The 27,736-nt window shown below is 34.7% G+C and overlaps 1 protein-coding gene across 2 annotated transcripts in view; it reads right to left on the reverse strand.

Annotated features, from left to right (window-relative positions):
* Window positions 1-27,736, reverse strand: part of LOC113630176 (cadherin-10) — a 119,623-nt gene that overhangs the window by 28,853 nt on the left and 63,034 nt on the right. For both annotated transcript variants that reach the window (XM_027125367.1, XM_027125366.1), the window contains exons 3-4: window positions 26,333-26,452; window positions 25,611-25,778 (exon numbers count right to left, since the gene is read on the reverse strand). In XM_027125367.1, the coding sequence (XP_026981168.1) occupies window positions 25,611-25,778; window positions 26,333-26,452 (288 nt within the window). The remainder of the gene's footprint in view (window positions 1-25,610; window positions 25,779-26,332; window positions 26,453-27,736) is intronic.

A 27,736-nucleotide genomic window follows, 5' to 3' on the forward strand; every position in this document is an offset into this window, starting at 1 on the left:
AAAATTTAGAAGAATTAAGAAAAACTTCTATGCAACTGATGGTTCAAATAAAATACAAATTGGGAGACAAAAAAATTGGAAAAAAAATTAAAAGGAACTCAAATATGTGGTGAAGAGAAAATGATTCTACTTAAAGAAAGTAACTTACAACTTTATGTGCAAAGTCTTCTGGAGAAAAGAAAAATGAGGACTGTTTTCCAACTCATTATGTGAGATCAGTACTGTATGCCCTTGATACCAAAACCAGACAAGAAAAGTCCAGTGGTTATATAGTGTGGGTTAAAACTCAAGCTGTACCATACCTGACTGTATAATATTTAGCAAGTTCATTTTAAATTTTTAATTCATAATCTCCTATATAGTATAAAGTTTAGTATGTGAGAAACACTATTCTAATCACTTTACTATTAACAAAATCCAGACTTTGTTTTAATTTCACCAGCTATTCCATTAAAGTCTTTTCAGAGATCCTACTTTGTATTTAGTTGTCATGCCTATTTATTTTCCTCCAATCTGTGAGAGTTCTTCAGTATTTCCATGCTTCCTATGACCTTGACACCTTTAAAGAATACTGGTCAGTTATTTTATAAATAATCTTTAAAATTAGGTCTGTCTCATATTTTCTCATGATTAGATCGAGGTCATGCATTTCTTTTTTTTTGTCAAGGATATCATAAGAGTGATCTGTTTTCAGTGTAGCATTGGATGCAAATATGTCTTATGACTGTTGATATTAACCTTGATCTCTTGGTTAAGAAGGTGTTTCTGCCAGTCTTTTTCATTTGTTAAGTAAATATTTTTTCTTTATAATTAGTATATATTTTGGGAAATATACTTCAAGATTATGCAAATATCCTATTTTTCCTCAAAAGTCTGCTCATTAATTTTATAATCAATCAATGATCTTCCTTGCAATAATTAATGGTACAATTATTCTAATGCACCATTAATGGTGATCTTCTATTTTCTTTCTAATGGTGCTTCTAATGGTGATCTTCTATTTTCTTCATTATTTCCACATATATTAATTGGAATTCTTCTGTAAGGAAAAGCTGCCCTTTCTCCCTTACTTATTTATTTATATCAGTAAGGACATTTATTTTATTCTATGTGTTATAATCTAATAATATGGCTATTTATTATTTTGTGCAAGTTCTTACAGGCTTGGTCATTGGGTGATCTTCTAGGTTGGTTCTGGTGTCTTTTCAACATGCCTCCATTATTTATTTACTTTTTGGGGGGGGGAAGTACTTCCTTAATTCCCAGCATCACAAAATGTTGTGGGTTCATCTTATATTTTCCCTGCCCAAGCCCTGAAATCAACCATGTCTCCAAGTTGAGCCCTGACTTCTTTTAGTGAAGAAAGAACCATGATTTTTTTAATATAGTGTAGTATTCAAAATTTTAGTAAATGGAGCAACTCGTCTTTCATAACATGCAAATATGTCAAAAAAGGCAAAAGGAAGCTATTTGTATTTGAAATGTAAGCCTAATTATGTTTTTGATATAAAAATTTAAATAACAGTAAGTTATTGCCTGTTAACATATTAATTGATCTTTGTTTTAGAAATAAAATATCTGTAAACTTCAAAGGAATTTAGAGTGTTATGATTTAAAATATTAGTATTTAAGGCTTTTCAGCATAAGAGAAAACCCTGTAGTACAATAAAATAAAAATATTTAAATAGAAACACTGTAATATTAGAACTGAATACACAAATCTTTATTTATAAATTCATACTTGTAAAGTAGTTGCACATTTTTGTTTTAATCACAGTCACTGAAAAAGGCCTAGAATTCCATTCCACTAGAAAAAAAACAAAACCCTAATGGCCAAACACTGGTCACTAATACAGTGTTTTTCTATAATATAAACAAATTCTTCTTGGAGATTTACTGTCTGAGGAATAGAAAGGAAAGTGAAATTAGAATTCCTTGAGATAGAAGTTAAATGAGGTATCAGACATTATTGGGATCATAGAAAAGTACAAAGAACCCCAATCAACTTGCTTCTACTGTACAGCATTTTGAAAATTTGATCCTTGATAAGAAAATAATTATTTAGTTGATTAAAACACATAAAATCAGATCAGGTTTCTGGAAATGTAACTTAATTCAGTTGAACTTTTTAGCTGAAAAACAATACTATCTCTGTGGATCACAGAGATAGAGATACACATTTGAAGGTATTAAAAAAGTATAAGCTCCAAATTGAATGGAAAATGAGAACATAGAGAAGTAAGTAGAAAACTGAAGCTCACTTTTGGTCTGAAGATATTTGCCATTTTCAAAAATTGATCCTTATTTTTATGGCCTCTTGAAGCAAGAAGAATACATATCAAACTCCAAGCTATCTGCAGGGTAGTTACACAACAGCAAATAGTCTCCACAATAAGTGTTTTGCATTCAGTGGAAGGGTGATCTAGACACAAGCCACCCTTTATGACATTTTGCATTCATTGTGTGGGTTTGGATGACCCGGAAGAACTCTATTTTTACAGATATAAGCAACTTTAGCCACTAGGGGAGAAAGATGACACTGTGGCCTCCACAACACAAGGGGTGAAGGCTCACAAGGCAGGCTACAATTATTTGGCCAAAAAGTTCGTTCATGTTTTTCCCTAAGATCTTACAGAAAAACCCAAATGAAATTTTTGGCTGATCCAATACTTCATGGAGAATCTATGTGGACAAGAAAACCACTGAGATTATGATACTGGGAGGACCCTTCCTCACTACCTCTCCTCATACCTTTCTCCCTCAAGTGCCTTTTCCAAAAGTGAGAGACATTAATAGCCCTGGAAAGATGTATTACATAGCTCAATGAAAATACAGTTGTAAATACTTGGCTCATAAAGACACAAAGGAAGAAAAATGATGGAGTCAGGTGCCATAAGATATAGAACAACATGCCAAATGCCTGTTGGAGTATACACACACATATACATACATACAGATGTATGCATATAAGCTAGTAGAAAATTTAGTCAAGGATGTAAATGGAAAAGAGTTTACAGTAGAATAAACAATAAAGACAAATAAACATAGAGAAATATACTGGATCTTAATCAAGCAATGCAAATTAAATTAAGGACATGATGTGATATCATTTTACACCTACTAAACTAACAAAAATAAAGTCTGACAAAACCAACTGTAAAAAATATGTGGTCTAAGAGGAACTATTATGCAGAGCTGATTGGTGTTAAATTTGACACAATGATTTTGGGAAATTTTCATTTCCTGGGTTACTATGACAAAGTACAAAAATCTAGGTGGCTTTAAACAGTAGAAATTTATTGTCTTACAGTTTTGAAGGCTAGAAGTCTGAAATCTATGTATCTGGCAGGGCCATTCTCTCCTTGACAGCTCTAGAGAAGATCCTTCTTTCCCTTTTATAGGTTCTAGTGTTTGCCAGCAATCCTTGGTATTCCTTGACTTGTAGATGCATCATTCCAGTTATATGGCCATCTTTTTCCCTGTATGTTCACATTGTACTCCCTTAGTGTGTGTCTCTCTGTGTATCCAAATTTCCCCCTTTTTTAAGGATATCAGTCATAGTGGAAAAGGGTCCCAACCCTCATGATCTCCTTTTAACTTGATCACCTCTAAAGACCCTATTTCCACATAAGGTCACATTCTGAAATACTGTGGATTAGGACTTAAAAGCATATTTTGGGGGGACTCAGTTCAACCCATAACAGGATTATATGTTGTTAAATATTAGCATAAATAAAATCCAGCAATGTGCATGAGGAAAGTAGCTGCAGAAATGCCATTGTTTGTAAAGTTATGTAAAGTTAAACACGGAATTATTGTTTGTAAAGTTAAAAAAAAAAAAAAAAGAGGAAGGGAACCAAATGTCAAACAGCACGAGAATAGGTAAATAAATTGTTACATTATCACACATCCCAACATAATCCAAAATTGAAAACCATGAGCTATAGTTACAGCAGAAAAAATGTGGATGAATCTTAGTTGCATCATATTAAGTGGAAAAAGACAAATTTCAGAAAATTATATGTGGTGTGATACTATTTTTATAAACCATAAACAAGAACTCAACAATATTTTGTTTAGAAAAACATAAATACTATGTATATATATTTATATATGTGAATAATCTCTCGTGAACATGTACATACATGAGCACAAAATTCAAGGATCATGCATGTGAATGCAAAATATTTTTAAAGTCCTTGTAATGCGTTAAAGTGGTACAACTTATATTCTCTTGTTGTTATTACATACTGCATGAAAACGTAAAACAAACAAGCAAACTGATATACATCATAAATAATTGTCAAATTAAGCATTACTTAAAAGTGTTGCTAGTGTTCCTGGTACTTGATGGAAGTAAACATCTTCTATTTAAAATTCAACTTCAGGAAGAACCCTCTAAGATGGCAGTGTGGGAAGATGCTGAGTTAGCATCTCCCCACAAGTAGGGCACCTGCCACCTGCTGGTGGGGGACCCTGAAGCCCAAAGAGACAGGAGGAAACACCAAGTGAACTGGTAAGATGTGGGGGACTGAGGGGGGAGGAGAAGTGGAGGTCAGACAGGATCGATGCCCCTGAGACCAGAGACATCAGGAGAGGCAGGTGGGAGGGGCCCTCTGGGAGGAGTGGGAGAGGAGCAGAGGGCATTTACCCTGCCCACTCAAGCCCAGGAAGCCTGTTGGGCTCCCAGGTAAGGTCCCCTGTCCTCTGAGACCAGGGGTGGGGGGCACACCTGGGCCCCTTCTGTTCCTTGAGCTTAAGCTCCACCTCCCACAGCCCCCAGGGCCTTTCCTAGCTTGTGGGTCCTAAGCATAGGCCCTGCCCACTGCCCAAACCTCGCCCTTGCTTAGGCCCCACCCTCCACAGCCAAGGCCTCCCCCTCACTTATTTTTTTCTTTTCCCTCCTCCTCTTTTTTACTATTGTGGTACTGTTGTACCCTCCAGTGGTTTCATCTATATTTTTATTTTCATATTCTTTCTAACATATCTGTTAGTTTCTTAGTCTAATTTTATTTTTTACTTTGTTATTGTTCTCTTTTTTTTTTTTTTATTGCCACCCCACATTGCTTGTGGGATTTTGGTTCATGAGCCAGGGGTCAGGCCAAAGCTCCTGCAGTGGGAGCTCTGAGTCTGAAACACTGGACTAACAGAGAACCTCAGACCACAGGGAATATTCATCGAAGTGAGGTCTCACAGTGGTCCTCATCTCAGCACCATGACCCAGCTCTACCCAACAGCCAACAAACTCCAGTGTTGGAAGCCTCAGACCAAACAACCAGTAAGACAAGAACACATCCCACTCGTAAAAAAAGAAAAAAAATCACATGGCAAAAAAGTATGTCACAGATGAAGAAGCAAGGTAAGACCTACAAGACTAAATAAATGAAGAGGAAATAGGCAATCTACTTGAAAAAGAATTCAGAGTAATGATAGTAAAGATGATCTGGAATCTCGGAAATAGAATGGAGGCATGGATTGAGAAAATACAACAAATGTCTAACAAAGATCAAGAAGAAATAAGCAACAAACAGAGATGAACAACACAATAACTGAAATGAAAAATACACTAGAAGGAATCAATAAAAGAATAACTGAGGCAGAAGAACGAATAAGTGAGCTGGAAGACAAAATGATGGAAATAACTGCCAAGGAGCAGAATAAAGAAAAAAGAATGAAAAGAATTGAAGATAATCTCAGAGACCTCTGGGACAACACTAAACGCACCAACATTTGAATTATAGGGGTGCCAGAAGAAGAAGAGAAAAAGAAAGAGTCTGAGAAAATATTTGAAGAGATTATAGTTGAAAACTTCCCTAATAGGGGAAAGGAAATAGTCACCCAAGTCCAGTAAGCACAAGGAGTCCCAAACAGGATAAACCCTAGGAAAAACACACCAAGACACATATTAATCAAACTAACATAAATTAATTACAAAAGAAAATATTAAAAGCAGCAGGGAAAAACAAAAATAACATACAAAGGAATCCCCATAAGGTTATCAGCTGATTTTTCAGCAGAAAGTCTGCAGGCCAGAAGGGAGTGGCAGGATAAAGTGATGAAAGAGAAAAACCTACAACCAAGATTACTCTACCCAGCAAGGATATCATTCAGTTTCGACAGAGAAATCTAAAGCTTTTCAGACAAGCAAAAGCTAAGAGAATTCAGCACCACCAAACCGGCTTTACAACAAATGCTAAAGAAACTTCTCTAGGCGGGAAACACAAGAGAAGAAAAAGACCCACAAAACAAACCCAAGGTAATTAAGAAAATGGTAATAGGAACATACATATCAATAATAACCATGAATGTAAATGGATTAAATGCCCCAACCAAAAGACACAGACTGGCTGAATGGATACAAAAAGAAGACCCATATATATGCTGTCTACAAGAGACCCACTTCAGACCTAGGGATCCATACAGACTGAAAGTGAATTCAAGGAAAAACATATTCCAGGCAAATGGAAATCGAAAGAACACTGGAGTAGCAATACTCATGTCAGAAAAAATAGACTTTAAAATAAGACTGTTACAAGAGATAAGGAGGGACACTACATAATGATCAAAGGATCAATTCAAGAAGAAGATATAACAATTATAAATGTTTATGCACCCAACATAGGAGCACCTCAATACATAGAGCAAGTGCTAACAACCATGAAAGGAGAAATCGACAATAACACAATAATAGTAGAGGACTTTAACACCCCACTTACACCAATGGACAGATCATCCAAACAGAAAATAAATAAGGAAACACAAGCTTTAAATGATACAATAGAACAGATAGATTTAATTGATATTTATAGAACATTCCACCCAAAAGTGGCAGAATACACTTTCTTCTCAAGTGCACATGGAACATTCTCCAGGATAGATCACATCTTGGGTCACAGTCAAGCCTTGGAAAATTTAAGAAAATTGAAATCATATCAAGCATCTTTTCTGACCACAATGCTATGAGATTGGAAATCAATTACAGGAAAAAAACTAGAAAAACCCACAAATACCTGGAAGCTAAACAGTGTGCTACTAAATAACCAAGAGATCACTGAAGAAATCAAAGAAGAAATTAAAAAATACATAGGAACAATTGACAACAAAAACACAACAATGCAAAACTTATGGGAATCAGGAAAAGCAGTTCTAAGAGGGTAGTTTGTAGCAATTCAATCTCACATCAAGAAACAAGAAAAATCTCAAATAAACAATCTAACCGTAACTTAAAACAACTAGAGAAACAGGAACAAAGAACCCAAAGTCAGCAGAAGGAAAGAAATCATAAAGGTCAGAGCAGAAATAAATGAAATAGAAATGAAGAAAAAACAACAGCAAAGATCAATAAAATTAAAAGCTGGTTTTTGAGAAGATAAACAAAATTGATAAACCGTTACCCAGACTCATCAAGAAAAAAGGGAGAGAATGCAAATCAATAAAATTATAAGTGAAAAAAGAGAAATCACAACTGACACCGCAGAAATACAAAGGATTATAAGAGACTACTACAAAAAACTATATGCCAATAAAATGGACAATCATGAAGAAATTCTTGGAAAGGTACAATTTTCCAAGACTGAACCAGGAAGAATTAGAAAATATAAACAGACCTATTACAAGTAATGAAATTGAAACTGTGATTAAAATCTTCCAACAAACAAAATTCCAGGACCAGATGACTTAACAGGTGAATTCTATCAAATATTTAGAGAAGATCTAACACCAATCCTTCTCAAACTCTTCCAAAAAATTGCAGAGGGAGAAGCACTCCCAAATTCATTCTACGAAGCCACCACCACCCTGATCCCCAAACCAGAAAAAGAATCACAAAAAAGAAAATTTAGACCAATATCACTGATGAAGATAGATGCAAAAATCCTCAACAAAATACTAGCAAACAGAATCCAATAGTACATTAAAAGGATCATACACCATGATCAAGTGGGATTTATCCCAGGGATGCAAGGATTCTTCAATATATGCAAATCAATCAATGTGATACACCACATTAACAAATTAAGGAAAAAAAACATATGATCAACTCAATAGATGCAGAAAAAGCTTTTGACAAAAATTGAACACCAATTTATGATAAAAACTCTCCAGAAAATGGGCCTAGAGGGAACCTGCCTCAATAGAATAAAGGCCATATATTTCAAACCCACAGCAAGCATCATACTCAAGGGTGAAAAACTGAAAGCATTTCTACTAAGATCAGGAAGAAGACAAGGATGTCCACTCTTGCCACTCTTATTCAACATAGTTTTAGAAGTCCTAGCCACAGCAATCAGAGAAGAAAAATAAACAAAAGGCATACGAATTGGAAAAGAAGAAGTAAAACTGTCACTGTTTGCAGATGACATGATACTATACATAGAAAGTTCTAAAGATGCCACCAGAAACTACTCGAACTGATCAATGAATTTGGTAAGGTTGCAGGATACAAAATTAATGCACAGAAATCTCTGGCATTCCTATACACCAACAATGAAAAATCAGAAAGAGAAATTAAGGAAACACTCTTATTTACTATTGCAACAAAAAGAATAAAATACCTAGGAATAAACCTACCTAAGGAGGTGAAAGACTTGTACTCAGAAAACTATAAAACACTGATGAAAGAAATCAAAGATGACATAGCAGATGGAGAAATATACCATGTTATTGGATTGGAAGAATCAATATTGCAAAAATGACTATGCTACTCAAAGCAATCTAAAGATTTAGTGCAATCCCTATCAAACTACCAATGGCTTTCTTCACAGAATTAGAACAAAAAATTTTACAATTTGTATGGAAACACTAAAGACCACGAATAGCCAAAGCAATATTGAGAAAGAAAAATGGAGGTGGAGGAATCAGGCTCCCTGACTTCAAACTATACCACAAAGCTACAGTATTCAAGACAGTATGGTACTGGCACAAAAACAGAAATATAGATCAATGGTACAGGATAGAATGCCCAGAGATAAACCTACGCACACATGGTCACCTAATTTATGACAAAGGAGGCAAGAACATACAATGGAGAAAAGACAGCCTTTTCAATAAGTGGTGCTGGGAAAACTGGACAGCTACATGTGAAAGAATTAAATTAGAACACTCCCTAACACCATACACAAAAATAAACTCCAAATAGATTAAAGACCTAAATGTAAGACCAGACACTGTAGAACTCTTAGAGGAAAACATAACAAAAACACTCTTTGACATAAACCACAGCAAGATCTTTTTTGACCCACCTCCTAGAGTAAGGAAAATAAAAACAAAAATAAACAAATGGGACTTAATTAAACTTAAAATCTTTTGCACAGCAAAGGAAATCATAAACAAGACAAAAAAACAACACTCAGAATGGGAGAAAATATTTACAAATGAAATAACAGACAAAGGATTAATCTCCAAAATATACAAACAGCTCACGGAGCTCAATATCAAAAAAACAAACAACCCATTTAAAAAATGGGTGGAAGGCCTAAACAGACATTTCACCAAAGAAGACGTACAGATGACCAAAAGGCACATGTAAAGATGCTCAACGTCACTAATTTTTAGAGAAATGCAAATCAAATCTACAATGAGGTATCACCTTGTGCCAGTCTGAATGGCCATTATTGAAATATCTAGAAAGAATAAATGCTGGAAAGTGTGTGGTGAAAAGGGAACCCTCCTGCACTGTTGGTGGGAATGTAAATTGATACAACCACTATGGAAAATAGTATGGATGTTCCTTAAAAAACTAAAAATAAAACTACCATATGACAAAGCAATCCCACTACTGGGCATATACTCTGAGAAAACCATAATTCAAAAAGAGACATGTACCACAGTGTTCACTGCAGCTCTTTTTACAAGAGCCAAGGACATGGAAGCAAACTAAATGTCCATCAACAGATGAATGGATAAAGAAGATGTGGCATATATATAATAGAATATTACTCAGCCATAAAAAGATACAAAATGGAGTTATTTGTAGTGAGGTGGATGGACCTAGAGCCTATCATACAGAGCGAAGTTAGTCAGAAAGAGAAAAATAAATAGTGTATACTAACACATATATATGGAATCTAAAAAACAAAAGTACTGATGAACCTAGTTGCAGGGCAGGAATAAAAATGTAGATGTAGAGAATGGACTTGTGGACACGGTGTGGGAGGGGGAACCTGGGGCAAGGTGAGAGTAGCATCGACATGTATACTCTATTGAATGTAAACTAGTTAGCTATGGGAAGCAGCAGCAGAGCACAGGGAGATCAGCTCGGTGCTTTGCAATGACCCTGTAGGTGGGGTCATTGAGCCTGTAGGTGTGGGATAGGGTGGGTGGGAGGGAGGCTCAAGAGGGAGGGGAGATGGGGATATGTGTATGCATGTGGCTGATTCGCTTTGTTGTGCAACAGAAACTAACACAGTATTGTGAAGCAATTATATTCCAATAAAGATTTATTTAAAAATATAAAGTAAAATTCAACTTCAGGTCTCACAAATTTCAATGATTATTAATTAAATATATATATATATATATATATACATAATAACAACAAAAGGAAATATAAGTGAGTGTCAGCAGGAAAACAAAACATTGAAAAGCAACAATAAAATAAAATTCAAAAGAACAAAACAAATTAAGCACTTTAGCTGAATCGTATCAACAAAACAACTAATGTGGAGTCATCACATGAAGAATATTTTAAAAATATATTCATTATGTTTTAAGGAGTAAAAGTTATAATATTTTTACTAGACAATGAAAAGTGGCTGGCTATGTTGATATGAAGCCAAATACAAAACATAGATATTAACAATATAGTTGAAGTCAAAACAGTTAAAAAAAAAAAACAGTTAAAAAATAATGGATGGGTTAAACAGAAAATTAAAATCACCAAAGGACAGAATTGGTGAACTAGAGGACAATGGAAGGAAGTACACACAATTAAAAATTAATATATAATTGTGTGGTTGGAAAAAATAAAAGGCACGGATCAAAATGTCAATGGACCTTTCAAGGTAACCTCTGATCCTAGAAAGATATTGAGCAATGTCATCAAAATTTGATGATAAAGTTATTTTGAACCTTGAATATTCACTATAGGCACCATATTAATCAAGTATGATAGCCCAATAAAGATAATTTTAGACTCAGCAAATTTCTCTGCCTTTGGGCTTTTTAAAAGAAACTAATGAATGTATTCCAGGAAAATAATGGGCTAAATCAAGATACAGGAATACAGGAGATCTACAGAGCTACATATCCAAGTTACAAAAGTGAAAAAGAAATGTCTGGGATGGCAGATTTTCTTGAGCTATAGAGATTAGCCAGCCCATACTGGAAGGGGAATACTGAGGAATCTAGGTTTGCAACTCTGAATGTTGCCAAAATGAAGCTAAGTGCTATAGAGTTTTTCACTAACAAATTTTGAACAGCTGTACCCACTGCACATCTAAAGCACAAACCTGTAACATCTCAGAAAATACAACTTTGCTAAAGAGGATCTTTAATAGTCAGTAGTTGAAATCATTACATTGGAAATAAAATGTCTGGCTTTTCTCCTCTAAGACTTTTGAGAGCCAGTGTATGCTTTTGTATACATTTTTGGACTAAAGATCAAACTTTTACAGGTAATAGTATAGTACTTTGAAAAGTGTATTTTAAAAATTGTAGAGCTTTTTCTTAAGACAGTTAAACGGTTCTTAAATACATTTAGTGCTTCAGTGAGAATGCCGTTGGGACAGAAAGACAGAGAGGAAGGCTGAGAATGGTGGATATAAAAGAAATTTCATAACAATTAAATTTTCTAAGAAAACCAATAGAGAAATTTTTAAAAGTGTTATCATAATTATATTAAGGGGAGCATAGACTGAGATGCTACTGAACTCCATTTTCATGAATAATGAAATGTAAAAAATATTTTAAAAATAACAAGAAAATATTACTTAGAGAATTACAGCTTAACCTAGATGAACTAAAAAGAGTAAGAGTTTAAAGTTGTTTTCTGTGATGATTAGAGCTATGGGTGAGGAAGAATGGAATGGGTGGCTTATTTTTCATTTAAAAATTTTATCTATGAATTTAATACTTTGAAGAAAATTATTTATTATTATTATTATTATTATTATTATTATTATTATTATTATTATTTTGGCCAGGGTACACAGCACACGGGATCTTAGCTTGCCGACCAGGGACTGAACCCATGCCCTCGGCAGTGAAAGCACCGAGTCCTAACCACTGGACCACCAGGGAATTCCCTGAAGCAAATTATTTTTTAAAAAATTAAATAGAAAATTGACCTGATATTATTGGAGATTATCAGGTTATGGTAAAAAGTTTCTGTATCATGGATCTTTTTAAAATGGAGAGAGAGAGAACAAAAGAAAAAAAACCAGTTTTTTGGTTTCATTAATTTTACTGTACATAGATTTCACTGGGAGTATTCTCTGGGAATTTGTTCTCCCACTTTTTATTTTTAGCTTGGACTTTTATGAGATTACTTGGATTTCTAGACACAGGCTTAGATTCTGAAAATCTGTCTGCTTTGAACTTGTCATAATAGTTCTGGTCAAGGATCCAAAATCACTTATTACTTCATTTTATTTCTTGGTTGGCGCAGAGACGATCTCCATCACAAAGTTTATATCATTTTGATGACAGTAAGCATTATCCATGTTAATTTTCAGTACTTTCTGAGGTTTACCAGGGAAGGGATCATGCTCCATTGATTCACATTATAATAAGCCTAAATCATTTTATATATAAGGGATACACACACACACACACACACAGAGTGAGTGTGTGTATATACATGCACAAAAGTATATTTATTTTTCCTTGAAATACTAATAAAAGTGTTTTCAAGGAGTTCCATACTTTGCAGAACAGCAATGATTAAGATTGAGGTCATTCATCAAAATAGCATAGATTTAGTTCTTCTGTTAAATAATTCAGATAGCTATATTAAAGGTATATATGTTGTATACACATATAGAACACACATATTCATGATCGTTTTGATTATATGGTAACTTCAGTAGTTAAGTCATCCAATAAATATTTATTCAGTGCCCAAGATATATAATTGGATAATGCTTTCTCTGGAACTGCATTTATGCTCAGAAACCTATTCAGGGACGAGATTTACTGGGTTTACTTCAAAGTTTAAAAACTGCATTTCTATATTTTAAAGGTATGAAAGAGCTATTCACTCATGCTTTTAAATTTTTTTCCAAGACTCGTCTGTTGAACACAAGTATCTTAGTTTGTCAAGCAAAGTGAAATTGCTTTCATTAAGAGCATGCAAGGGTGTTTACCATGTAGGGGGAGGGGATCCAGAAAGGAGACAGATTGTACTGCACGCACTGACAAAGGCAAAGTAGCACCTGTCACCCATCTTACGTGTCATGTTTCCTTAAAGACGTCTATTTGTATGCTCCTTATTTTTTATCTTACAGTTGATGAAGCTTTAATTATGTGGTATGCTTTCCTGTCAATTCCAATTTATAGTTGTTTGAAATTCATTCCCAGGTGTCTGATTGAATCATTTGCTTCTCTTTTAATGTTTAGGGCAGATAAATATTTCTTCCCAGTGGGTATGTTCTTGGTTTGGTTATCGACTTAAGTGCAAGGCACAAATGCAAGGAGGAGAAAGGTAATTGCCACTTCCATATCACCTATGAAAAATTGTATTTAGAAATAAAAATCTAAATGGTAATATTGCAAAGAATACTTCCTAAGGACTGGCCAAAAGATAAGACTACTTAAATAAGTGTATTCTGAGACTATTAATGACAACCTCACATAACATCTAAATTTTCATTATTAAAGACTTAAAACAATTTTAATGCATTTCTGTTTTCTTTTGTTTGTTTGTTTGTTTTTTTTTTTGATTCAAGATTAAGTATTCCAGGTCACTTTTTCCACCAAAAATTTGATCAATAGGACCTTTGCACTTGAGTATTAAAAACACTGCAGATTTGTGTACTGGAAACAGAAGTAACTGACAGCTCAATGTAAGAGACTTTGGAGGAAAAGCATATGATGGGCACAGTAAGAGATGTGACAGCGTGACTTCCTCAGGAACAACAAAATAGATGCCAGAAAACAAATGGGAGAGCTAAGAGGGCAAACACAGCTTTGGAAGCTTGACAACAGATAGCTGCCATTTTGTTTTGTTGATAAAAAACAGCAAGGTTCCAGGAAATATAATTGGACTCTTTCCTTTGTTCCCTGTCCTTGTTTCTATTCACATTTACATTAACTCTCTACTTTTCCAGAGTTGTGAGAAAAAAGCACCACATATGTGAATAACAAAATAATTTAACATTAGTTTAATTTTTTTATTTGCTTTGTGTGTAATCTTATTGTCACATCTCTACGCTGCATAATAATCTCAAACAACACTTGCTCTAAGAAAAATGACACAATTATGCACGTTTATAAACCATTCCATTGTATAATGTTTAAAAGATGTTTTTTAATGAGCTTAACAGGAAGAAATTAAAAACAAGATAAAGCTCCTGAGAGGAAACTGCAGAGCAGTTAAGGAAATTATGCAATGCTAAATGGGCATTTAGGAAAAGGAGCGGAGAGCTGAAAGTGACACCAGAGACTGACAGAGGATTGAGGGTTTGGAATTGAAGACTCCCACCAGAGGAGAGGCAGAAACCTATTCTGTGAGCACTGGAGACATGATCACCAACTTAGCTTTGGGCATTTAAGTTAAATTAGAGCAAAATGAGATGCTGCAAGATGTCTTAGTTTCCTGTTCATGCCATTGAAGAAAGCAACAGGACAAAGCTTTTAGAGAAGCTGCCATTGATTCCCAGAGACTAGGGAATCCATCTTGATTCATTTCTTTGAAATTGTCTCCAAGTTAACTGGCATCAATAAATACACACAATTGCAATGTGTAAGAACATAAAAAGTATATAGAATCAGGGGAGGTTAAGATAACCTTAGAGTCATTCATAAACATATTACATTGTACTAGGTACTCAGTCTCTGCAATGCGTCTTCCCTGAAATTGTAGGCTTACTAAAAACTCTGTAACAGCGGCTTAACTGAGTCTAAATATATTTGCACAGCTAGTTCTGTTTCTATATATCTCTCTCTATACTTACCCAGGGGTATTTTCCAAGTGTGTTCTAGAGGATACCATAACACAAAGGGACTTCGAATCCCCTGATGCAAAAATGCTAAATTGTTTAGTCTAAGGCAACTTTCCATGGGAATAACTGGAGCGCTCCAAGTGGATTTTTGTATAATTTCTATTTTTCTTAGAGAAGTATATATTTCATCATACTTGGGAATCGTACATTTCCTCAGTTATGTCACTCTAAACGTTTAGCTTAGCTGAGATCATCATGTCTGTTCTCACTTATATATCGTGCTGTGTACATCAGATCAACATAGTTCACTGTCTCCTAGGTATTTAAAACCGCTATCTTTCTGCAATAATCTTAATTTAAAACGTTCGAATCAAACTGAAATCCCTGTCTCTCTTCAAACAAGCTCTTCTGGTAGAAAACTAGAAAGTATCTTTTGCTTTCTTTCTCCCTCGAACCTTTTATCGACCTAATTACTACGTCCTACGGCTCAACTACTTAACTATATCTCAAATCCCTCGTCTCCTCAGCTTCAGTTCGGACTCTCATCAACCTTTGCTCTTCCGATCCAAGCAATGTGCTTCGTTGCTGCCAGAATAATTAGACAAAATGAAGAACTGTGCCTGGTGCTCTCCTAAAAAATACTCCCTTACATAATATATGTAACATTTTATTTTTGTATCCAACCCTTTTCATGATGCTGACTCTGCTACATTTCCATTCTCATCTCTTACAACACCTGCTTGAAGCCCTGGGGTCCAGGCACACCAAATCACACACATGTCTCTGAATGTCACCTGTGTTCATTCTGTCCTCCCTAACAAAAATGCTGTCCCCCTCAATGCCTGTTTTCCTGCCTGGAAAACACTTAAATGTTTTTCTCTTTCTTGGTCCCCTTACCTCTGAAGGGTTGATCATTTTATGATTTAGGCTTTAATTGACAATTATAGTGTGAATGTTATTATATCATTCTCCAGTTATATGTGTGTATATAAGTTTACATGCATATGTGCATATATATGTGTATGTGTACATACATGTGCATATATACTTACATTTATGCAACCTATATACAAACTCCACCTATATACAAAAGCAAGCAAAAGAGTGAAGGAGACTATGTGTGAGGGAAACTACAATATAATAAAATAAAAGTGTATATATGTTTATTTGTGTGTGTGTATGTGTGTGTGAGAGAGACAGAGAGAGAGATGTTGTGTTTTATAATCTTTCTAACGGCAAACCATTTATGTATGTATTCTGTTTTTTATTTCTCTCTATAAAATTATTACTTTATTATTATTTCCTATCATACATCCTTCCACATAGTACGGATTCAATCAGTGTTTAAAAAAATCAAAGAATGCTTCAGTAACATTCTTTCTTTATAATTCTTACAAATTCTAAGTACTAGGACCATGGGGAAAAATCTTACAAATATTTGAGGCTATTTTTGTGATCACGGTAAAAATCAGAGTTATATCTAACCTATGTAAATTGTAGAACAGTGCCTTTGAATATAAGAATATTCATTTTCTTTAGATTAAAAAAGGGAGAAAAGAGACATTTTTAATTTCATTCCCTTCTTTCTCAGGTTAAAGCATCTTCCTTGGGACATACCTGACTGTTTCTCTACTTGAAATGTGCTTGATAATTTTAAAATATGCAGATCAGCCTGGGGCCTACATTACCTTAGAATCCCCAGTAGAGGCAAGGTTGACTCTATTTACAAAGCGAAAATCAGCACTTATTAAATCAAACCTCCCTTGTACCAGGCAGGGATAATGGTAGTCTCACAGCTCACTGAAAGTACGTGTCTTAAATCCCTGCGTACATCATATAGACATCTCCTTGAATGACCTTGTTTCATGTAAACTTGTTTATCTATCCGCCAAGCAGCATAAGGATCCCAGCAAAGCAGTCACTCATGTTTGGTCCTTGGGTAATGCAAAAGCACTAACAAATAAAGCTTTGATTTTCCCGGGTTTGTATGAAAATGCATGGACATTGTAAGAATTCAGTATGTCCTATTTAAAGTTGTTCCTGTAATCTATATACAAGTAGTGAATCACCGAATTAACTAAAGGCAAGATGTACCACGGAAGATAAAGAGAGTCTTTGATGTACCAATTTCTTTCTTGGTGTAGGGGTTAGAAGCACAGATTTTTGAATCATCGAACCTGGATCCTCAACCTGGCTGTTATTTCTTTTCCAACTGTAGAATCATAAACAAGTGATTTAAGTTTCATGTTTCAGTTTTTCTTGAACTAATATAAAGGGGTAAATAAATATATGTTATATTATAATTATACAGATATGAAGATTGAGTTAATTTTATATTTTACTGTGTTTAGTCCATGCTGTAACACTGTGCCTGTTACTATTATTTTTATACTGTTGCTTTATTTTATTTAAATGTGGGCAAATCAGACAATCCATATTTATGTAATTTAATGAGCTAAATAAAGTTAGTAGCCAATAAAGGTCATGCAGTTAAAACAAACAAACAAACCTAGGTATGAAATCTCTTCTAGGCGCTGAGTGATTCTACAATTGCATAGTATGGCATCTGAATTAGCTATATTTGTGTATAATCTTTAAATATAATTTGATGGAAATATAAAGTGTTGGCATCAAAATACTCAGGAAATTAGAGTCTCATTTAATTTATTTGTACACCCAAGTGCCCATCATCTATAATTTATCTTAAAAAAAACCTTTCCTATAAGTGAGAAATTCTGTGTTAATTTTCGGAACTGACAACCAAATGATGAAAAACGGATTTTTGTTACCATTCTCAATAAGTCATGGCGAAAAGATATAGTAAGCAGCAATAACTTCACTCTTTTGAGTGCACTTGGGCTAGATCTGTAATCTTGCATAATAAATATCATATCAAATTCTCATAAATTTGATATTGATTACCTATATACATAATATTCTGAAACATCTTAAGAGGTCAAAGATAAATAAATACAAATAAGACCACCACTCAATCATATTATATTTTTTAGCAGTTTATAAATTTTCTCTCCTCATGAAATCCCAGCTCAGCTATTATGTAAATGTGTTCGTTACTGCTTCCTGACTTCCACTTGTCCACCTAAGCTGTCTGCAAACATGTTTGTGACTCAGTACTAAGTAGATCAGGGGCATGGTTCTATGAGAGCTGGATTTCTCTGGAGGCCATACTCACTGTTAAGTAGGCTGAGAAAAATAATCTCCTCTCTCTTTTCTGTGATACAATGTGTGGGAGAGCAGCTACATTTGAATAACAAGCTGTGGTCTTCTCAAACTATGTTCTAGAGTTGGCTCTTTTTGTGGGTTGGAATTTTTTGCCTGATCTCAGATGTTTAGTCTTTCTTTCTTCTTGAGTCCTAGTAACTGTCCCATCCAAGTACTAGAGCCAAGTCCTAGGCACCAGCTGGTTGACTGGGACCCTGACCATTGACATAACCGCTTTCGTAAACTCTTTTCTTCTATGCCTGGACCTTCCTTTCTGATGTCTATTTTTTGTTTTGTCTTTCTTTTTCTTTTCTTCTTTTTAGGAACAGATTTGAGAGAGTCTTACCATACAACATTCTCTTCTGTATTAAGACAAAGATGTTGGGAGCTGCTATTCAGTGCTCATCTCTGCAGATCAGCTATTCCTTAATCACTGATTCTTGTCTAGATAAAAATTAGTATCATAGCATTTTTCCAGAGCCACTTTTTTAAAAGGCCATTTGGGCACAAATTCCATTGTTCCGGGTGTTTTTGCCAAGCCCTACAATGATCAGGTTCCAGTAATTTAATCTCTTCATAGACCTTTTCCATGGAGCCTATTTTGTTTTTCTGATGTTAGGGAAAGAAGGAAGGATGTGACGTAAAAGAGACTAAAATATTCAAGTGAAAATACCAGGTGGATAGAATACAGGTGATGGAGTATAACTTTTGTCTCTGTTAGCACAATGAAACATAGTGAAATTCAAGGACCATTGAACATTGACTGCTTGGAGAGCAGGAACATTTGCTCTGGAGTCCTCATCCATGGATGTTCATTTGTTCATATGAGGTACATCGCCGAGATTACAGGTATCTCCTGGCTTAAGGCACTTTTATTTCATCTTTTGTGGGCCATTAATGAATAGCAGCACAGCATCAGAGCAATAAAGACAAGATTTGAAACACTGGTCATACTCCTTGAGAAGGAAGAAGGAAGGGGAGAAAAACCCTTGTGTATGGAGAACCTTTATATGTTACAGTTACTACTGAAAACATTTTATATATGACCTTATTTCTTAATTGTAGCACTCTAAGTACTGTACATATAGAAACTGATTTCTAGAGGAGCTGAATTGTCTAATTTTATGCATTTTCAGTTTTTAAAATTATTCAGGCCTCCTTCGAGAAGTCTCCCCTATTCATGCTTCCTAAAATAGCACCCCTGTCATTCTCTAGTCCTTTATTCTGCTTTCTATTCTGCATGCACTTACCCCATTGCCAGACATCATATTATGTATTCATGTGATTGTCACTTTATCTTCTACACCTTCCTCCAGTAGTCCATGTCCTTGGTTGGCCACTGAAGCCCTAATTCCTGCTTTGAGCCTGGACAAAGGAGGCTCTCAAAATTATCTACTGAACCACCCTTAATCCAGGATTTATTTTTAACTATTACAATATATTCCTTTTCTATTTCATTTTCTTGTTCACCTCAGCTTCTTAAAGTGCAGGCATTATTTCTTTGATCGTCTTCCTGACTTTCTTTTATTCCTCAATTTACTACCCTCCAGCTTCTTTGAAATGATTTCTACTAAAACCAATTGGGAAAGATCATCCACAATTACCCCCATTTTGCTATTCAGCACTCATTTTATCTGACTTCGAAGCAATTGTCTCATTTGTCCTTTTCTATCCTTTGTTATTCTGGTTTTCTTGTATCAAGTTACAAAAATAGATAAAAAATAGAAAAGCAAACATTAAAGGCATCACCAAAGATAACCCTCACGACCGCTTTGAAGCAGTCCTTTACCATTTTTTTTTTTTACCTGCACAGAATATGCCCTTTGCATATCCTACATTGGTAATTTTGCTAATTCCCAACTTCATGAACTCTCCTTCCTTTCCTGCCCTTATTGCTTTTAGTAGTCTGAAGAAAGGATTTATATCAAAAGAGAAATTCTCCAGAAAACCTTTCACTGCAAAAGATGCACTCAATCCTCCTTCCCCATATTTGGAAAAGTGCTGCTCTTCCATACACCCATTAAATTCTGTCAGACATGTCATTTCATATTGAAATATTCTCTCCCCTCCTCGACAGTAAGCCACTTGTAATCAGGAATCAAGATGTTAGGGAACTGTTGATGGAAAGTGCCCGCCCTGGCCAGGCACAATAATAACTGCTTGCATTGGTTGTTTCACAACAGGAGATCTCAGTAAGGAACAAGGTGCTGCCACTGAAAACTAAATGGGAGAATTCAAGAGGGGCCAAAAGGAGGGAGGAGATGCCAGCCCATAATATGTCCCGCCAACCTTCCAGAAACCCTCATACTAACACCCATCTTTGTTGAGATGCGCGCACCACCAGGAAGTACCCTGAGTCAGAGCAAATATGGGCACAAGCAAGATGATTGATCAGAGGCAACCGGGAAAGCTAACCCCACTACCATGAAACCTGAGACAGCGAGCCACATGGCAGAGCAGTTCTCCTGGGTTCCCTTACCCTGCTGCTCTCCGCCCGGATGCCCCTTCCCAATAAAGTCTTTTGCTTTGTCGGTATGTATGTCTCCTCGGACAATTCATTTCAGAGTGTTAGACAAGAGCCCATTCTTGGGCCCTGAAAAGTAGCCCCTTCTGGTAACAAAACTTATTAACCTTCATGGGCTTAATTGCAAGCACAGTGCTTATCAGTGGAAGGTAAGCAATAGATTTTTGTCTTCACTAATTGTTTTTAAAATTAAAGTCACTTGAAATAATCCAGGATTCTGAAATAATTTCAACAGAGATATTGTTTTGGTAGTGAAAATACAATTTAATATCTGGAGCAAAAGAACCTAAAAGACTTTTGGAACTCAGTTTTCAGGTGCACCCCAGCCTTCTAATCCATTACCTCTCTTTTAGAATCATACTAAGGTGTACATGTCCTATTAATGTTCACATATTTATATACCTCTAAAATCACAAGAGTATTATGGTAACTTAGGCACACAGTTATTCGCTTGTTAATTCCAACAATAATTGACTATTGCCAATGTTCCTGTGAGTGTAGTCCTCCCTGATCTAATCTCCCACTAACCTCCTTGTTGTTTGGTAAGATCCAACCACTCTGGTCTTCATTTCTTGATATTCAACTTCTATTCAACATCATTCAACTTCCAACTCAGGGTTTCCCATATTCTGTTCCCTCTGCTTGAAGGACTTTCCCATCTCTTTGTATGGTGAGCCTATTCCATCTTGCAGTGTTTGGATTTAGTATCCCTTCTTGAGCAAGCCCTTCCCTTATCCTCTTCCTTGGAACACTTGTGTTCCTCTTTTTAACCAGAACTGAGCCAATAGTATGTATAGAATTGTTTTCTTATGTATCATCTTCCTCCCCTGCTTTAATGAAAGGTCATAGGGACAAAAAAAAGTTGTTTTTTTTTTAACAATATTCATATGTCTTTTTTCTAAAATAATGTTTGGTGCAAGAGTGTTCTCAATAAATATTTTTAGATAAAAAAATTTCTGATTTCACTTGAACAGTTCCTCAGATAATATCAAAGTTTCTCAGCCTCACCTCTGATGACATTTTGGGCCAGGTAATTCTTTGTCATGTGAATTGTAGGGATGTTTAGCAGCATCCTTGCTTACACCCAATAGATGCCAGTAGTACCCACCAGTTGAGACAAACAAACATGTCTTAAGATCTTGCTAAATGTCCTTTGGGGGACAAAACTGTCCCTGATTGAGAATGATTGTTATAGACCCACACAATAAATAAGCTAAACAATGAAGGAGGACATGTGGGCTTTCACTTGTCCTTGTCCCCTCCAAATGATGGAGATTTTTATCTTCCGCAGATGTACCATATTGGGAAATGTGGAATTTGGATCAATCTGTATGAAAGTTTAAGTTTTGACTCTACTTTTATAATATTGAAAAATAATAATAATACAGCAGTACTTGCACAAATCAATATTACTGAGCACATAAATACACTAGTGCCAGCCACTGAGTCAAGCGTTTCATATAACTTAAATCAGCGGTCTCCAACCTTTTTGGCACCAGGGACCGGTTTTATGGAAGACGATTTTTCCACGGATGGGGTCGGGGGGATGGTTGAGGCAGTCATGCGAGCGATGGGGAGCGGTGGGGGGCGGCAAATGAAGCTTTTCTCGCTCACCCAATGCTCACCTCTTGCTGTGCGGCCTGGTTCCTAACAGGCTGCGCACTGGTAGGGGGTTGGGGACCCTGATTTAAATTATTTAGTCTTACCACTCCATGGGGTAGGCACTGCTATCCAGTTTTACTGAAAGGCACTGAAATGGCACCTTTCTACTAAAAGGTCAGTTCAATGGAGCAAGGTGAAAAAGCTACTAAGTGAAGAAGACAGCATTGGGATTCAAGAGGATGACTCCACAGTCTGTCCTGAACTGTCCCATATGGCAGCCACTAGCCAAGCCACTAACCCTCATGCAGCTATTGACTAGAAGTGTCATTAGTCTGACTTGAGCCTTGATGTAACTGGAAAATACTTAATGAAAGAGGATATTTCAAAGAATTATGGAACAAGAGAATGTAAAACATCTGAATAAGTTTTATATTGATGATATGTTTAAAGGATAATATTGGGTTAAAATATATGATTAAAATAAATGTCTCTCCTGCTTATTTTATTTTTTTAATATGGCTGATAAAAAATTTACAATTATTATCGTGGCACACATTTTTGTTTTGCATATTTCTATTAGGCAGTACTAGTTTGTCTTCTTTATTATTTCCACTCTGAACCTCCTTTACTTCTTCCGTATATTGGGTATAAGGATAATAACAATGAGTCTACACGAGTTAGTTGCAAGTTTCAGTGATATGCTACATATGAAGGTCTTCATAAACTGTGGAACTCCCTCCAAACCTCGGCTATTTAATGAAATGATATGAGAAATTAAAAACTAGTTTTCCGCATGTTAGGTGACTTAGACTATCAAGTAACATTTTAATTGCCATGACTGAGTGTTCCCAACAGTAAGATATGGTTGCAAATGTTCATAGGAGAAAAGATAATTGAGAAAACAAAGATCCATAAATTATGTTTCCATCTATAATTAAACAATAATGAGACAAGATACAGAATGCTCTAAAACTTCTCATAATATATTGTGTTGTACATCTGGAGTTGGTCATGGACTTCAAACCACCTCTGCTATTACTTGCAGTTGGCCTTAATGTCTATAATGTTCGTTTTCTCATTTGTAGAATGGAGATCAGAATACTGACCTCAATGAGTTGTTTTGATAAAATAAAGTAGGTCAGTAAATAACTGATACAGGGTGACATAAAAACGCCATTCAGAAAACATGTTATGCTATTGCTGTTTCTTTTTTTAATTATTATTACTATTATTATTATGTCAGGCTTGTGTAATGTGCCTACCAGATACCAACCACAAATTCTGACTTAACAAAAGAAAAGAAAGTAATTAGTGAATGAATTAATAAAGGTGTTACAGTAGAAGAAAAATGATAAAATGAATTTTTATCAGATATTTTCATCTTTCAAATGTCTAGTTTTTCCATTTAATTAGAATCTATTAATTTGCTTATCAAATGCATAATTTTTAAATGGACTGTATTTTGGACACATGTATATATGTTCCTGAGAATTTAAACTATAATAATCCTCTTAATGGTCATTTATTACTCATAAAATACTTTTTTCACAAATATTTTTGCCCATTGTGGATTATGCAACCACTTAACAGTTTGTTCTCCTATATTTGTATGTCCATTATCCTGGTAAGAGGATCATGCTAAGAGGTGGTTAGAAATACATATAAAATGTGAAATTTAAATTGTAGTGCAACGAGGCATGTCTTTAGACCTGTTCTAAAAGAACTATAAAGATTTATTATTGGTTTGCTTTTCCCTGTTGATGCTAAAGGTAACCTGAAGTTGAAACTTGATAATTTGAAAACGGCATAAGCAAACACCCTTCTCTGTGTTTTGGGCCAAACACCATAGTAGCAATCCTGAGGAGCATGTACCTTAAATATCTAACAAAATATCATAAAAATACATAAGCATATGATTAGTCCACTCAAGAATATTCTCTCTGAATTTTATAATCTTTCCACACATGTGATTTGAAACAATCCAACTAAAATCATGCACTATTAATAAAGTTAGATAAAAATAGTACAAGAAAAGAGGTGAAATGCTTTTAAAGAGTCAAAATAATACAGTGAATTCTTAGACCGTAATTCTTTCTGTGTAATGGTCTTTAGTATAAAGATATAAATATCACAAAAAGCTATTGCTTTTTACACTTTAATACTTTATCACAAAGTTATTTAAGGCAAAAAACAAATAAACTAAAATTGGGGGATCAATTTAGAAGTTAATACACAGCAAATGTTAAAAATTAAAAACACAGATCATACTAAAGCCTGTGTTTTATGCCACATTTCCTAACAACGTGAGATTCCATCTTGAAGTAAAGAGTCTTTTAGATTAGCAGGAAATTGGCTGAGTCTTGGCGGTGTCCATTGAGACCCAATATCATCCTCTCTAGCTGCATGTCTACCAAATTTGTATAAGAAAGGAGAATAAATAAATGTAATTATATGGTCAGAAGCTAATGGTTCTTAACCTCTTCTTGACTTATTTTGAGAATTTGAAGGTTTCATTCTAAACCACAAAATAAATCTATAAATAAATCAAAAATACAAAATGTTTTAGTATGACTGCCATTCCAAACACAGATATTACATGCAAGTCTGACACAGTGATATTAAATGGAAGTCTGATTAGTTTGTAAGGTTCCCCCTATGTAGTTCTTTCTGGCTAAGTTCTTACAATATGGCAACTTAGTTATTTTATTGAAAAATTTTACCCTTGGGTTAGAATCTTCCTTATTAAATTCTAAGTAGAAATAAACACATTCATTTAGAAGTATACTTTAGTTTTTATTTTAATAAAATATTTCCTTTGCTGACAGAAATAGTTCTTAAATGATAGAGTATATATATGTATATATATATAGAGAGAGAGAGACAGTACATATGTAAACTTGCATGTGTGTGTATATATATATATATATATGGAGTGGTTTTGTGATCATAGATCCCTCTGTCTCTGAATGAACTATGTTTGAAATATTTAACTTCTATCTTTTGATAACAGTGAATTCATCAGCATATACATCTATTTTTTTCTTCATTTTTGTAGCACGGTTTTGGTCTGTTTTAAATGAAATGATTGACAATTGCTTTTCTCCTCTTTTCTGTTTTTACTCTAAAGCTTTTGCCCTGCAGAAACACCATTAAAGACAGCTTACTCTGGGGGAAGCGCGGTGGATTGTCATTGACGTCTGTCAGCGTGATGTTGACCGTGGTGGTCCCTGATAAGCCTCCCATCTGGCCACCCATGTCTTTGGCCTGGATTACCACTTGATATTGCTCCCTGTTTTCTCTGTTCATGTTTGGTAAAGCAGTCCTGATGATACCTTGAAGAAAATGGAAAAACTTTTATTATGCTCATTAAAATCTCAATTATTAGTTGATTAAGCTCACAATTGTAAATCCAAAATAGTAGTGATTTTTGAAAGATGAAAATGCTTTTGCTATTAATTTTTATTGTCTAGAAATTGTAAAAATGATTCTATGTAAATATTTGCCGATTTGTGTTGTTTTTCTATTTCCTAAAGAATATCGTATGGGCTGTCTACTGCCCTAAACCCAGACGCAAAAACATAAAAGCAGGTATATTCCCATTAGCTCGCTCGATCATTCAACTCTGAGTTCTTAAATCTTTAACTGTGGCATCATCATTCTTCTGTGAGTATTAATGTTAGGATTTTGTTATTTTCCCACCTTTTTTTTTTTTTTTTTTTTTGCAGTACACGGACCTCTCACTGTTGTGGCCCCGTGTCCCCTGCATCGGCAGGAGCACTCTCAACCACTGCGCCACCAGGGAAGCCCTTTATTTATTTATTTATTTTTTACTTATAAATATCATAAAGACTACTAAATGAACAAACACTGATTCATGATTCCTGACCTGTTTCAGGTTCCACAGAGAAATATGGCTGCCCTTGAAGTATGCTGTAAATGACTCTGGCGCTGTTCCCATAGGAAGGGTCATCGGCATCTGTAGCTGTGACTTGCACCACAGAAGTACCTGAAGTATCCAAATTCAGCTTAGTTCTGCACAGTACCAGAAGGAGGAGCAAAAGCACTGGTTTTCATGGAAGACTTCAATGATTTTTGGCTTTAATAATGACCTCTTAAAGAAACATTCATATATAATTTAGATGAAAATAATATATATATAGTGTATTGTAGGTAAACTTTGAATTCAACAACATATTTTATTTAGCCAACAGGTGTATTTTCATGCATGCAATAGATAATGCTACAGTGTATCAGATTATAATAAATGCAGACACTTTACAAATGCTCGGGTTTGATATTTAAATTCATTTTCACATAACAGATTTGTTTTGTGTAAAGGGCATATCTAATCACAAAGGAGTAAGTATGCTCTTTTTTCTCTCTCTCCACTAATTAACTATAAAAATAATTAACATCTGTTCTAGAATACGATTTTATGAATAGATTAAATTCTAAATTTAGAAACAATCCAAGATGATCCCAAGTCCCAAGAACTATTAGAAGCTATTTAATAAAGTTCAAAATATATAAAAGGGCTTTATATTAAGGTGATTGCCAAAAGTCCTTGGGATTTAGTGAAGTAAATATTAAATAATAATCTCTGAACAATGCTTTTGAGAACTGCAGTTGGAAATTTTCTATTAAAATTTTTACAAGGAAAAAATGTATCAGAATTGTTTCATCAGTTTATACTTCTCCCACATTTGAGAAATGATCTATTCTACTAAATCCAAATACATTATCTCTAAAAATGTTATTGTTTTTTGATGTTTAATTTTCTGTGATTCTCTATTTAGCAAAAACATGAAATCAATTTTAACTTTCTTTGCCTACAAATACACCCTCCATTTATTTACATCGAAAAAGGAATTCTATTTTCTTGAATTATACTTCCAGTTTTTTCACGCCTTCTGTCTTACTGCTTCTGCAACCTAACTTTAAATTCTGTATCAGTTTGTGATTAGCTGTTGATTTTCAACTGGTTTATTTGAATAAGAGATTTATATCAGCAGAGTTTTATATATAATGGTTAAATTGAAAGGATGTTTTAAAATATTTAATGTGAAGTAATAGAAAATCTAATTAATTCCAATGTTCATAACATCTAGATAATCCAGACAAACTCTTTAGGCAGATTATGACTAGAGTATATATGTAGACTCTAGATTACATTTATGGTGTTCTAAGTGTACTTATAATATATTTGGAGTCAGGACTTTACACAGCTGTTCTCCAAATCCATGTGACAAAAATTTGCATTTTCATAGTTTTCTACTGAAGGTCAATGGTA

The sequence above is a fragment of the Aethalodelphis obliquidens genome, unplaced genomic scaffold (genome assembly GCF_003676395.1).
Source record: "Aethalodelphis obliquidens isolate GAN/ISIS:26980383/991018 unplaced genomic scaffold, ASM367639v1 scaffold29, whole genome shotgun sequence".
Lineage (NCBI taxonomy): Eukaryota > Metazoa > Chordata > Mammalia > Artiodactyla > Delphinidae > Aethalodelphis > Aethalodelphis obliquidens.